This window comes from Podospora pseudocomata, chromosome 7, assembly GCF_035222375.1.
Source record: "Podospora pseudocomata strain CBS 415.72m chromosome 7, whole genome shotgun sequence".
Taxonomy (NCBI): Eukaryota; Fungi; Ascomycota; class Sordariomycetes; order Sordariales; family Podosporaceae; genus Podospora; species Podospora pseudocomata.
The window spans coordinates 2,787,580-2,801,346 of record NC_085891.1 but is presented as its reverse complement, the minus strand read 5'-3'; the positions used below and the strand labels follow the sequence as shown (position 1 = coordinate 2,801,346).

At 50.6% G+C, this 13,767-nt stretch overlaps 2 protein-coding genes across 2 annotated transcripts; both read right to left on the bottom strand.

The window, feature by feature from the left end:
• Positions 1 to 914: 914 nt before the first annotated feature.
• QC762_709530 (uncharacterized protein) lies at positions 915 to 5,069 on the bottom strand (the record flags this gene model as incomplete). The annotated part of the gene is made up of 2 exons (XM_062893801.1): positions 915 to 4,973; positions 5,037 to 5,069. The coding sequence occupies 2 exons, from the start codon at positions 5,067 to 5,069 to the stop codon at positions 2,445 to 2,447; spliced, it is 2,562 nt and encodes an 853-aa protein (XP_062739645.1). The 3' UTR covers positions 915 to 2,444.
• A 103-nt stretch (positions 5,070 to 5,172) lies between these two features.
• QC762_0112410 (uncharacterized protein) lies at positions 5,173 to 7,372 on the bottom strand (the record flags this gene model as incomplete). Its single annotated transcript, XM_062884325.1, is given in 5 exon segments — positions 5,173 to 5,259; positions 6,152 to 6,514; positions 6,592 to 6,786; positions 6,803 to 6,932; positions 7,347 to 7,372. 5 exon segments carry the CDS (start codon positions 7,370 to 7,372, stop codon positions 5,173 to 5,175), a joined length of 801 nt encoding a protein of 266 aa, XP_062739644.1.
• Between the last annotated feature and the right edge of the window lie 6,395 nt (positions 7,373 to 13,767).

Sequence of the window (13,767 nt, the reverse complement as noted above, 5' to 3'; positions counted from 1 at the left end):
GACTGTAACCCCAAAGCTATCTGATGCCAGTTATGGGGCTACTCATTACTCCTTCCTCCAACTGGACTTAGCTACCCCTTCCCGACCACCCCTTCCCCCTCCGCCCCTCCCTCCAGCTTCAACAACAGGCCCAATCCCCACCACCACCACCCCTATCCAAGCAGCAACCCCTCTACTTCCCTCCCGAGACAAGAACATTCGGCCCCTGTGACTCCCGTCGGCATTAAACAACTTTGGTCTCTTTTTATGCCATGGCATTCGATTCCAGTTTGATGACTGAACCGGGCTAGAGTGGTCTTTTTTTTTTTTAATATTTTTTGGTTATATTTTTTTGGTTATATTTTTTTTGTTATATCTTTTTTAAAAAAGCATTGCTAGTAGCCGCCTCGCACCACTAAAAACACAGGAACAGCTCAACAATTAAAAGTGCTCAGAATCGAGCACGAGATAGGCGCTCCTAGCGCGATCTCACCCGTATAACTCAGATAGCGTGTGTCATGCCAACCATGCCCTCATTCAGCGTGAATTTGATTCCAGTATATCGACAACAATACATGGCCAAATACAACAGAAGAGAAGGACTGCGAGACAAGGAGTCGAAGCCAGGAAAGACACCTACCCGGATGCTGATTTGGACCATGTTATTCTTCGAGACAGAGTGGTATATGGCTTGTGTTTTCCGTGTGTGAGGCATGGGGTTTTGGTACCCATGTTGGCAATGTTTCGGGCATTGGTGACGGATGCGCTGTTCTAGCTATCAGGTATGTCCAAGGTAGGTAGATAATCTCCACCAAGCTAGCTGCGAAAGAGCTTGTGTATTACACGCGTGGTTTAACGTGACTATCAACATGTACCTTGCTTTGTGTCTACAGAAGGGATATACTCGAGGCGGGTGAATCGGATATCAGGAGATAGTTGAACGAGGCTATGACCATTTGATCAGCGCTGTAATATGACAAGACATATCGATGCTGAGAAATCCGAAATCGAAGTACACAATCAACCGACAGTATGCAAGTAAATCAGTACTAATTCGAAAAGTTCTCAATTCAAATTCAAATCTACCACCCCCTATTCTTTCTGCCTTCTTTGTTGCAAAACTAGAGCCCAACCACCAGGGCTGCTCTCCTTGCTTCCCAGAACACTCACTCTCTTAGCTGCCGATAACTGGACTGACTCTCTCTCCTCATCTTGAAAACCTCCTTCTAGACCTCAAAATCAAGAAAACCAACACAAAAACACCATCTTTTCCCTGACCACTTCATAAATATGCTTTGATCAAACAACTCAATAACTCAGAATGCAACTTTTACCACCTCCACTCCTGCGAAAAATGCCACTCTAGCAAGTGCAGCAACGAGACAAGAAATCGCACGCAACGACAACCACGAAGACCAAACGCATAAAGGGTCCAGAATATCATCAGAAAAACACCAGCCAGAAAAGAAGGAGCTGAAGGGTGAACATAAACAGAAACAACCACTCTGTCCCAGTCCACCCCTCGAACCTCCCTTTTCATCCCAGCGATATTCATATTTCATGTCATCCTTCTGTACTCTCTCTCTCTCTCTCTCTTCTCTCTCTCTTTCATCTCCCAATTATAACCCCAACCTTTTGTACAAGAAACCCACAACACAAACAACGCCACCAAACCAACATCTATCCCTCTGAAAAAGAAAAGAAGAAAGATGTGTATATAACATATGTTCCAAAGGGCCAAGAAAGAAAGAGGGGTATATTAAAGACATTCAGATCCCGCCTGGCAACGAACAAGTCATCACCAACAACAAGATTGAACATCATCAACAGAAAAAAGCAAAACATGAGAAGAAATGAAGAAAACTTTCTTGACCCGTTGGAACACATGTGTATATAACCACCCACTCCTCTTCCCCCTCTACTGACACCTCCTGTCCCACAATGCATTCTCTCTCCGTCTTTCCTCCAATGATGAATGATGATGAGAAGATGCTGAATGATGCCCGCCCCCGCATTGATGAGAAGAAAAACAAAGCCAAACCTGCAAACTCCCAACGCTATGCTCCTGACAAATGTTAAACACAAAAAGCTTTGTATGAACAACGAATATAAAAAACCAAGCCAGCCTCTTTTTCAAGAGGTGGCAGGAAGAGAAAAGGTGGGGGTGAAAGATGGTCAAGTAAGCTTTTCCCAGTCCACTGTCGTTGCTGTTGCTTGCTCATCGTCGTTCAATCACTCCAGTCATCGTTCGTCTCTAAAAAAAAAAAAGAGCAAAATCCAACAGCACATAGCAACATGATCCATCATCAAGACATGAACACATGTTCATTTCCCCCCCTTTCCTTCCCTCCCATATAATGCCCATTCCATCTCCAATTCCCTCCTCTCTGTTTGTGCCATTATAAACTGGCGGGGTATCACAGAATGATGAAAATGATAAGAATTTTCGGCAATAATCTTCTTCTTCAGCCTAGCGTGCGACCGCTGTGGATCGCTTGCACGCTGGCAGCTCGAGGTGTGATTGAGTGGGGTGAGGCAGCGCCAAAGTCTGCCGGCTCGTGATAGTCTGGTGGAAGGCTGGTGGGGTAGCCGCCTTCCTCACTGAGCACGCTGAGATAACCACTCCCGACCTTGTCGCGGAGGGCCTCGATTTTTCTTCGATAGATCTCCCCACCAACGTCCCACTCCGTGTTGTTCTCGCCCGTATCATAGACAGGTGGAAGTTGCGGAATGACGCTGGTGTCGATTCTGGGGACCTCTGGCGCAAGGCCTTGGGGAACTGCAACGGTTTCCCCAAGGACGTTCGCCGTTGGCCGTTGTGTGTCTGGTGGTTGTGAGGTCCGGTAATTGGACTCTGGCTCGAGCACTGCCGTGGTCTTGATACTTGGCACGCGGGTCTGATTGTCGATTGGCTGGGCATGGGGTATAGGGGTATCATTGGTTGCCAGATCGACAATCCGCCGCTTGGGTGCTCTCCGGCGCCGGGTAGAGCTGGTGTTGACCTCGCTCGAAACAGTCTTGGGCTGAGGACGCTCTTTACGAAGGACAGCGGGTTCCTTGATGGGGGCATCATAAATGATAGCCGGCTTGCTCACATCCACGGCAGGAATCTCCTCGGGTGGCGGCTTGACCACGGGAACAGCAGGAGGCAACGCTGCCCTCTCTACCAGATACCGCTTCTCCGAGTAACTAGGCCCGCTTCCATCGATGGTGATGTCCTCAGTATATCCGGGTGTTTGACGGAAGAGGTTGAAGATGGTGATGCGGTAGTCGCGATGAGTGCGTGTAAAGGGGTTGCCATCCACATAGATCTCACGGATCTCGGGAATTCCCGTCAAGCGAGCCAGTTCTGATGGGTCCGTCAGACGGTTGTCCCGCAAGTCTAACCTTTCCAGGGGAAAGAGCTTTTCGATTCCGGCAAGAGACTGCAAGCGGTTGGCTCGGAGGTTGAGGGCAGTGATGGCTGGGAGAGGGTTGCGGGTGAGTGAATGCAGCGAGTCGATCATGCAGTGGGCAAGGTTCAGGGCGCGCAGCGAGGTTAGCGTGGCGACACTGTCGGGGATCTGGGTAAAGAGGTTAGACGACAGGTCGAGGGAGTGCAGGCTGTTGGCCAGTGGTGCCAAACTGGCGGCGGGAATGTTGGTCAAAGAATTATCCGTCAGGCTCAAGTGCTTGAGGAAGCGCCACTTGGAGGCTGGGAGGATGCCCATGGAAAGGAGGTTGGAAGCGCTTCCACGGCCGTTGTGCCACGAGTCCGAGAGACTTGACTGAGAGCTTCCAGAACCAGATCGCCGGATCTTGTAAGAAGATCCGCGCACGTTGGAAGAGCCGTTTCTGGAACTATGAGGGCGTCGGGGAGAGTGACTCCGTGGCCGAGTATCCCTTGCTGGTGACTTGAGCTCATCACTGTCAATCCTGACGATCGAAGGCCTCCTGCTGTCGGTGGGAGTCCGGCCCTCTTGGTCTGTCCCAAGTTCACTGCTTAGAGAGCCGACAGGAAGATCGTTTGCCGATTTCCGGGCATCAGGGGAACCAGGGGCAGAGGTGGACTTTGGCAAGTCCATGTGCGACACCGTCGGACTTCTCCGAGGGCTGTTCACAGCTCCTGGCCAGGTTGACTGTGTGGTGGGTGATGCTTGGCTCTTGGATGTGCGGCGCCTGCGCTTGTCCATGTCGTCCAAGACAATATCGATCAGGATATCTGCTGGGTCCTCAATGCTGGCACGCTTGAGCGTGAGCGAACGAAGCTGTTCTGAGAGCTTATCCCAACCAAAGAATTGCCTAAAATCGATATCGCTCACCTCCAGTGCCTGGACGTTTTTGAAGACGTACAGAGGCACTGCTGAGTCAAAGGGAAACTCCTCGTAGCCCCTGATGAGACGAGCGCGCCAATCTGGAGCAAGTCTCAGGCAGGGAATCTTGGTAAAGGCGGAGTAGAGGTATTTCAAGTCATTTTGGATCGCCGCCTTTTGCCTTTCTGTTCGAGCGGCGGAAATACCCGATCCGATTCCGAAGCTGGCCCAAAGAGCGGACATGCCTGACATAACGCTCCGAAGACTGGAAACCGAGTGAATGGAGCCGACATCGGAGCCGCGACTCTTGGAACGCTGAGATTGCCCGAGGAAGGAGACATAGTTTCCTGAAGCCGTTGTATCATGCAGATTCTCCAAGCGAATTTTCATGGGCCCGACAGGTATGCTAAGCTCTTCGAATCGGGAGAGCAAATAAAAGAGGTGATGTGGGGTGAGGGCGAGCTTTGCTGACTTTACGCTGTGCGAGGTGAGGTTCAGCGAGCCCAGAGAAAAGGCGGCTGCCAGTGTGCTCGAGGTTGAGGCTGACGTAGCAGGCCGTTCCGTTGTTGATGGGGACGTCGGTGCGTTCACAGGGGAAACCGACGAGACACTTTGTGAGGATCCATGGCGAGGTGTCTGCCGCCGAAACTGAAGCGCATTCGCGAGCGCCTTCTCGTGTGTTCGCACAAACGTTGCGAGTTGCTGTTCAGACAAGACAGTTAGCTTGGTTGATGGCGGCGGCAGCAGTAAAGACACCAAACATACCTTGACAAAAAACTCCCCGTCTTCCGAGTCCATTGTGTCGGCTAGTAAGAATGCATGGGGTTATGATGGTGACGATCAAAAGGAGCGGATGACTGCACGTCTGGAGCGGGGCGAGGAGGATATCGTCCAAAAACGCCTATCGGATGCCTGCCTGCGATGCAATTATTTTAAACCCTGGCGAAGCTGGGTGGAATTTCTGATGTGGCAAGGGTGGAACAGCAGCCTGCCAAAGTGTCATATGTTAGTCGGTCGATTCGTCACCTCGCACAGATGTGCTGTGTGTTCGGTGAGGAAGTGAGTCTGTGTTTTCCCCAGCGGAACGTTGGGCAAAGTGTGGAAAGGCAACGAGGTCGGCCAGCCTGTCAGCGAACAATAATAAGACGGTTCTATCGAGGTACACGGGACGGTCCAGAGACAGTTTCGAGATCGCAATCCGGGAGAGAAGCCGTCGGTGTTTAAAGACAAGTTGGGCGTAGCACAGCGGTCGTTCAAGCTGGCTGACAAGTGGTCAAAAACTAGGTATTGTCTAATCGGTCGGTTGCGGGGAGGGCAGCGGCTGTGCGGCGCGTAATATAAGGTAGGGTGGTTTGCTGGGACAGGACTCCGGGACCCCAACCCGCTTTGTGGTCATGCTCTGGTCGATATATGGCCGATGGGGTTTCAAAACCAAAGACCCGTTTCAAGGCGAATGTTGGTGCATTGCCGGTGTTGACAAGACAAATAAATCTTGATTTTTGTATTTGATATCGCGAGGCAGCAGGCAAACAGCCATTTGTGGTGGTTGTGTGTTTCGAGGACTGCGAATGCTGATAACGGTGGTTCGGTGTTGGGCGGTACCAAAGAGGGCGGCTCAGCACGTACCCGTTCCCGGGCACGGCGATATGGCGAGGAATGAACCACAGATCACGCGCAAGCAAGCAGGAGGGGGCGGAGGAGCTGAGAAACCAGTCACCGGATATCGATCCAACATTCGAGGGGCGGTGGGAGGTGTGTAGGTCTCTCTGGGCGATAGCCGGGGCGGAGGAGTGTGCAGGACGCGGTCGCTCGATAGTTCGCTGGCAGGCTGGACGCAAAACACGGCCAAGGAAAATACAAATGTGAAATATTCAACTTACCGGGAATGGTGGTGGCCGGCGGGAGACCAGACTGTTCGGACCCAATCCGGGGGGGCTCTCGGATTTCTGTCGAAAAAGGCGGCCGGCGGAACGGGTGCCCAAGCAAGCGACAGAGTGAAGTCGAACGCGGGTGCGGGGAAGGGTTGAGTTGGGTAGGTGTGGTGTGGTTCGGTCTGGTGTGCCAGGTGAAGCCGAGTGGAGCCCTTCTGTATTATGTATGGCGAGATAGGTATTAGGGTGAGGGGTTGGGCTGAGGTGAGGTGAGGTGAAGAGTTTTCGACCGACAACAACAACAACAACAACAACAACGGCGACGACGTCTTTCTGCTGCTTCTTCCTATCCAGATATCCCGGCGCTACCACCTGCAGGAAAAAAGAGAGAGAGGGAAAAGAAGGGGTCCTCTTGGTGGTGAGGGGGGCAGATAGCGAAATTAAAATACCAATCCAACCACGAGCTGCACCTTGCACGGGGGCACTCCAGATTGGCGGCACTGAAAAAGCAGCGCTACTGCAGAGATGGTGGCGCCTAGTGGTATCGGTGACATGCCTGTCCAGGACTGCCCTCCACTCCTAGGGTCTGCCTGCTGAAGTGCTTCCAAGCCTTGGTTCTTCTCTCTCCTCTCACCAGCTTCGCACTGTGGTTGTGGTCACCCCAGCAAACCGTTTTTTGGTTTTTCTCCATCCGACATCAGGGTCCTGAGTCCCGTCCTGGGTCTTGGGGGTCTTGGGTCTGTCTTGATCACCGGCCGAGTTGTCGGTCGGGTCGAATCCACCAGAGACTCTGGAGATCAATCACCATCTCTTGCGGGTCGAGTGTTTCGCAGCCCGTCTGTCCGATCACTGTGCCTCTCTGATGTACACACTCTTACACTCTCACACTCTCACACTCTTACACACCACTCACCGTCATTTCGCTTTGACTGTTTCCTTGACGACCGCCGGCACCTACCAGACCACCACCACTGCTACCTACCACACTCGGGGCGTCCAAGTCCAACCTACCTATCTATCTACACTAGAAGGCCCCCTGCTGCTCCGTTATTATCTGTCCGACGATATGATATTGAGAAGAATTATGCTATGCTGTCCCATAATCTATGGTTAGTTCAAGACATGCAGCAATGGAATTTCATCAAAGTGCAGCTGGACCTCTCCCTGCCGTCATCTGAACCCAGCCAAGTGCTGGCTGCATCACTGGATTCTCGGGCCAATGGCCGGCATCATGACCATATGCGGGCTTGCAGCGCTTCGGCAGGATGATGCATGTCTCAAGGCTGGTGAGCACTCACAACCTCTGGATGATGCAGCCACTTCAGCGCCCGGCTTGAAGCGCAGCTGCGGCGCACACGTCGATACGAAAAAAAGGCTGCCTCTGTGAAGCGGTGTAGTATGTTGTGCTGTGGTGGCATAGTGTAAGGTCGTTTGTGGTGGGTGAGAGGTGAGCATTCGCGTTCATCAGCGGCGATATCATATCGGTTGGAGTTTGATAATGATATTGATATCCGGAACGGCGCCGATGAGCGGACGGAACTTCTCGTCAGACATTGATCACAGTACCCAGCACTGTACGGAGCTGAGTTTGGAGCTGAGCAAAGGCTTGGCTGCACGGCAGATCAACAAATCAACCGCCCAAAGGGACTTGCACCATGACTTTTTGTGGCCTGGTGATCTTTCCCATCATGATCCCATTCTGATCACCCGAACTTCCGTGTAGCCGACACATGCTGATGCTCAAACATCTTCTAGAAATCTTTTTTTTGGGGGTGCTGTCCTCGACATCCACAAGCATCACAAGCATCAATGCTGTTTCCCCAGCCCTGGCGCTTTGTTTACTTGCACTCGAACGATGGTCGCTAAAAAGCTCCGGGCCCCGGTAATTAGGTCCTTATGCGTTGCCCCGACTGGCTATAGCACCCAAATTACAGGCCAGCCTAAACATGTCGTCAGATCTTCCGTGCGCACTTATCTCAACCCGCCGCATCTGTGCGGTCTTAGAATTCTAGGATGCTATGTAGCCCAAGATGATATCTCAAGTATAGGGTTGTATACTTACGTGTCGCTGACCTCGAGCAAAAGCTTCTCCCGCTCACAACATCCGGAGGGCAATGCGGATTGCCCGATGTTGCCCAGAGCCAAGCCCTGTCGACAAGGTCATCCCATGAACCCTAACATCCAGGGTTCAACGTCAGTCGCCATTCACCTCACGGGCCCCCGGCACGCCCACACTTTCCCAACGACCTCCCTCTTTAAACACAAGGGCCTTGGCGTACCGCCGTGATGCCATCCTTCCAGCATCCCATTGCTTGGATCAAGACGGGATGCCTTTTACCAACCGCTTCAGCCGGAGAAAAAAAAGAAGAGAACGACATTCGAAACATTGTCGTGGAGCCCTGACGTTACTCGATCACGCATGTCTATGACATGTCCGAGTTGGAGATCGATACGGCATTCAACTACCACGACGACTCCATCCTCAACTATCAAGCCAGCACAGCACTTACACGTTTGTTGAGGGGGCGGAATTATGTCATACTCTGCAGCAACCGCAACGCTCTCTCGTCGGTGATTGGGAAGGGTGGCCGAGTGGCATGTCATCCTGCTTCGCGGCTAACCCAACCCTGCAGCAGACAGCGTTGCTTTATCTATCTGCTATGCTTCCCCCACATTCAGAACACTTTACAGCGCTTGTGTGGACACATGGAAGCAACGCTAGGAATGGCTCTTGTCTGGAGAGGAAACCGGGTTGTACGAAAGGGATGGAGAAAGATCTCAGTCGAACACCCTCTTCTTTCTGGTTTGTTCGTTTTCCCCCTCCTCAGCTCGGTGTTGCATAGCCCACAATGCACATTCCTTCCAATGACCTAGAGATACGCCGGCCTGTCAAAGTCTGGCCCGGGAACGTGCATCTCGTGCGACCAACCGGTGGTGTATCGTCAGAAGGTGCGATCTTTGCGGGATGGTGCGGGACATTCCGGGAGCGATGTACTATCGAAGATTGCCGCCGGCGGGGTTGATGTTTAGAAACCCAAGTCCCTCCTTATGGAACAAAAGGCTCTGCCTCACGCCAGCATCCTGCGGTCTCACCGCCTCTGAGTCTTGAGTTCCATGTCGAGCAGGATAGGGTTCGTTATGACTGGTTGGTTGAGCTTGAAATACCTCCGAGTGGTGGGCATGGTGCAGGAGTTGCCGGTTCAGGTAGCAAGCCCCTCATTCAGAGACCAACATCACCACTATCCAAGATGTCTGTTTCTGGGATGCAGATCGAGTCCAGAGGTGTCATAGACCCAAGACAGATATTATCTCTCGATAACCCAACGGAGAAATCAAAGAGAACATCTTCGGCTCAAGACACCAAAGCTCAGCTGGATATGCCCATCAGCGCCAAAGATCGTTGCTATCCCATGCAGGAGTCTCGCAAGATCATCTTGATCGACTCATTTTCCATCCTCCTCTTTTCCCAGCCCCTCTCTTCTAAACCAGTCGATGAATTTCTTGCAAAAGAGATGCCAAGAATGCACCCACCCATCATCCATCCATGCATCCATCCACCCAACCCACAACCATCGTTTTGAAGCCTTGCAGGTCTCATGCTGTGCCATTCATTTCACTTCTTCTCCCACTTACCTTACCACCAACTCCACACCACCCACCATTTAACATCCTGCTTCCCGTCATGAACAATGCGACATGGGCGGGTGGAAAGTGGGAGTTGTGTCTATGTGGAGTTTTGTGCATTACCCCGCCCTATCCTATCGCGTCCCGACGGCTTCGACCGTTGAGGAAAGAAAAAATGATGCCCTACAAACAGCAGTTGACCTTGTTCAACATCTCGATAATGACGTAGAGAACATCTGATGTTTTGAAGCCAGGTGATGCGGTTCGACATATCCCGGTGTAGACTGCCGTTTGTTCCGATCATGGATGGGCATTTTACCACCACACCATCTGAAGGGGATCATGACACCTGAGAGAAAGCGCGGGGTTTTTGGTATCACGAGGGTAGAGGGAGGGGCAGTCGCCTATGGCGGTTGGGAATGGGAATGTGTGCGTTTCGTTTCAAGGGTATAAGAAGCCTTGATATAACCCTGGTACACTATTTGGGGACGGGGGGGTGAGCCAAGGTGAGAGGGCTCGGTGTATCCCGATTGGGAAAGCCTAGGTAGTGTATTGACGCCACACCTCTACGCTGCATCCTGTTAAACAGGGTATAACGTAGTCAATTACGTTAATTCTGATGTTATACGAGGAGAATTCCTGGGGAGTAGGTCAAAGCCGGATATAGTAGTTTAAGTCCTACTATTTAAGTGATAATCTTATTAATAGTAGATTAAAATAATCAATTTAATATACCCTTAACTAACGCTTTATCTAGAACTTCTAAATATTTTATTTTTAATTCAAATCTCGTGGTAGTTTTAATATTCTATAAAGTCTATTATTCTCATAATATTTCTATAATTTTTATTCAATAATCTTTATTACTTTCCTAATGTTTTTATTATTATTGTCACGGCAGGCCGGACCACTGCACTATACCTACTGTGATTGTGTTACGCCCCAAGCGTAATACCCCTGTACAGGAACCACTGGGTGGTACCTGTCAGAAAGAAAGGAGTCTTACTAGCAAGGAGTCCATGGTCTGTTAGCGGTGGCCATGGTCTATTAGCGGTGGCCATGGTCTGTTGGCCGCGACCAAAAGCAAGCAATACAAGCACACTGAGCAAGGTACAAGGATACCTCAGAAACATATGTAGATAGCTTCACATAAATAGGGGGGAGCGCCGGGCGCTCCCCGTGTCGAGGAATCTGATTCCTCATGCAAGCAATTCAAGTTCATTTGTCTACAATCTACTCTCAGTAGCTCTTTGTTAGAACAACCTGTTGTTGACAGTGAACCCGTGTCTGAGACGCTTGTCACAACCTTCGATCATCCTGTCATATTCACCTCTGGCGTACTGCCTTGCAGTCTGTATCCATTCCTGGTGCAGGTTGTAACAGATTGCTATCAAAAGCTACAAGTGAGCCAAGCTTGCAGGCTTGGCTCGCTCTAGTGGTATATATATGGTGACGCTGTCACACTTAATAAATAATTTTATAACAATAATAATATAGTTATAATTGCGTTAAAAAAACTACATTATAGTAATAATTTAACTATAAATTATCAAATATAGTATAAGGTAATTAATTGTGTCAATTCTAGTATTATGTAAAGGAGAGTTCCTAGGTGGTATTGTGAAGCTAGACCTAGTAGCTCAGGTCTTACTGCCAAGGTGATAATTTTGCTAACAGTGGGTCAGGATGACCAAATTTGACACATCCCCCAGAAAATGTGTACTTTTTCACAGTGTAAGCGAATGTTGAAGGGAACCAAAGTTGGGTCAGAAACCCCCACACGGAGAGCCGAATGGGACGGTGAAGGGGGGAATGGTGTGTGTGGTTCGCTTCCATCCTGACACACGGACCACAAGGGAATCAGATATTCAACACCACCACTACCACCACCACCACGAGGTCAGACATTCTCGCTTCCATCCTGTGTCCATCAGGTATGTGCTTTGTTAGCTCCTCAAGGAAGAAAACGGCACATTAGACGCGCATGCGCCCGCGCGGGGTAAATGGGATTGGCAAAGAAATGATACGCCAATTCCTACCTACCCACCTCTTGTCTTCCCTTCACCGCTCCTCTTGGTTGCAAATCTTTTTCCATGTGGTTATATGCCGGCGGCGCTTCGACAAGAAAATGAGGGGTAAATGCACACACAGGCAGCACATAACATGGGATTTTTTGGTCCTGGTAAGTAGCTAGGGACCAGCAAGACGGCCGGAGGTTTTGCACCAGAAGGTACCTTACCTACCTTGACTACTGCAGAGAATGTCTTTCCCCGAGGGGACTATCTATTTGTGAGGTTGTAGCGCAGTAGCTTCATGTTTCGTTTCCTTTCGCGAACGAAGGGAGGGATCGTTTGACCCCTCACTTGTTCTTTTTGAGGGTATCGATATGTGGTGGGAGAACAGATCAAATAGCGGTCTGAGAACATCCTATCCTACCTTACCCTGCCTGCCGGTGCTGAAGAGAAAGAAGTCCTCGCCATGGGCTTGCAGTTGGTTCTTACCGTAGCCGGGGGGTTACACTACATGATATCTCCCTTGGTCTTTTTTCCTTCGAATCCCTCTGTACATTAACACCGACGAGAATCTTGCCTTTTTTGGGGGCTGGTTTTCATGGAGGGGTGAGGTAAGATCCCTTTGTTTTTTTATTTTTTGTTTTTCTTTTTGCCTGCCTTCCTCCTCACCAGGAGGGGCTGTGGGTTAAAGTGCTTGCATGAAGGATTGTGTATCAGTAAGTAACATCAACTCAGAGGCATGATTATGGGCATACACATGTATGTACGGTGTTTGAAGATTTTTTTTCTTTATCTCATATCACCTTGTTTGCGCGGTTGAGCTCGAGGTTGGTTGTTTCTCACCGCTTAGGTCTTCGCTGGAATTTTTTCATACCCTTCGCAACGCCACCTCGGAGGAAGGATAAAAAGGATGGGCGCACAGCATACACACCTTCAAAAGGAGGGGGAAGATCTGGAGGGGATGGACGGGATGGATGAGGAGTGGGAGAGAATGATTGCCTCCGTCTCCCCGGCTGGATACTAGGAATCACAACCTGGACCGGAGCATGGGGGATATTGCCGAAATCGGGGCCGGAGAACTCGGGAGACACGGAATAGATGTAGATTGTTTGACCTGTGGAGAGCTGCTGTGATGGGGATGATCATGGACCCTGAGCTGATCATGGGGGCGGGTTTGGGGGCGGGGAAAAGGGCTAAGGTAGGTAGGTATGTTACGCAGATATTGGGAGCTGCATGTGTGGATGGACTGGGTTGGCGGTATGCATGAGTGAGAAACGGTGAAGAAGGACGCTGCGGCGCGGGCTGTTTGAGCTATCGTGGGTAAGGTAGGTCAAGAAGAAGATTAAGGTGAGTCTTTGCAAGTATGTCTTGGTTCAACGTGGTCTGGTTGTTGGAGGCCCTGGCCTGGACCGCATCTGTCAGAGCTGAGCGGTTAGAATGATGTGCTGTTCACAAGGTCTGTCTTGTACAACTATTAGCCGAAACATGTCTGGGTTGAAGGGTTTGGTGGTTGACGCCTTCATGTTGGGTAAGGTAAGACGTTGCCTGCTGCCTCCTGCCATCTGAACTCATGACTGCGGGATGACAGTTGTGCGCTAAGTCTCCTCTAAATATTGGATATTCACTGGGTCGTCGAGTCGGGGATACTGTCACTGCATAGCTGGTTTGGTGCGGTGGAAGCGGTGACCACATGGAGCATATGTCGCCCATTGCGCCGTGTATTTGTGGCCTCGTTGTTCGTTGTTGGACATAGGGCACATGGCGCACCGCACATGATGTCAGCTGGCCAAGGAGAGGATTGACATCTTGTAATCCAGCGGTGTCGGTCATCTAGTTGTTCAACATGAGCCCCTGAATATCTGCCGCTGCATAGATTGCCCCTTTTCTCGAGCAAGCTGGCTATTTGTGTACGTGGGCTGCAGACATATGTCGTTGACCCGGATTGCGGCGACTGTGCCATTGATGAAGTTACACCTGCTAATATGAACC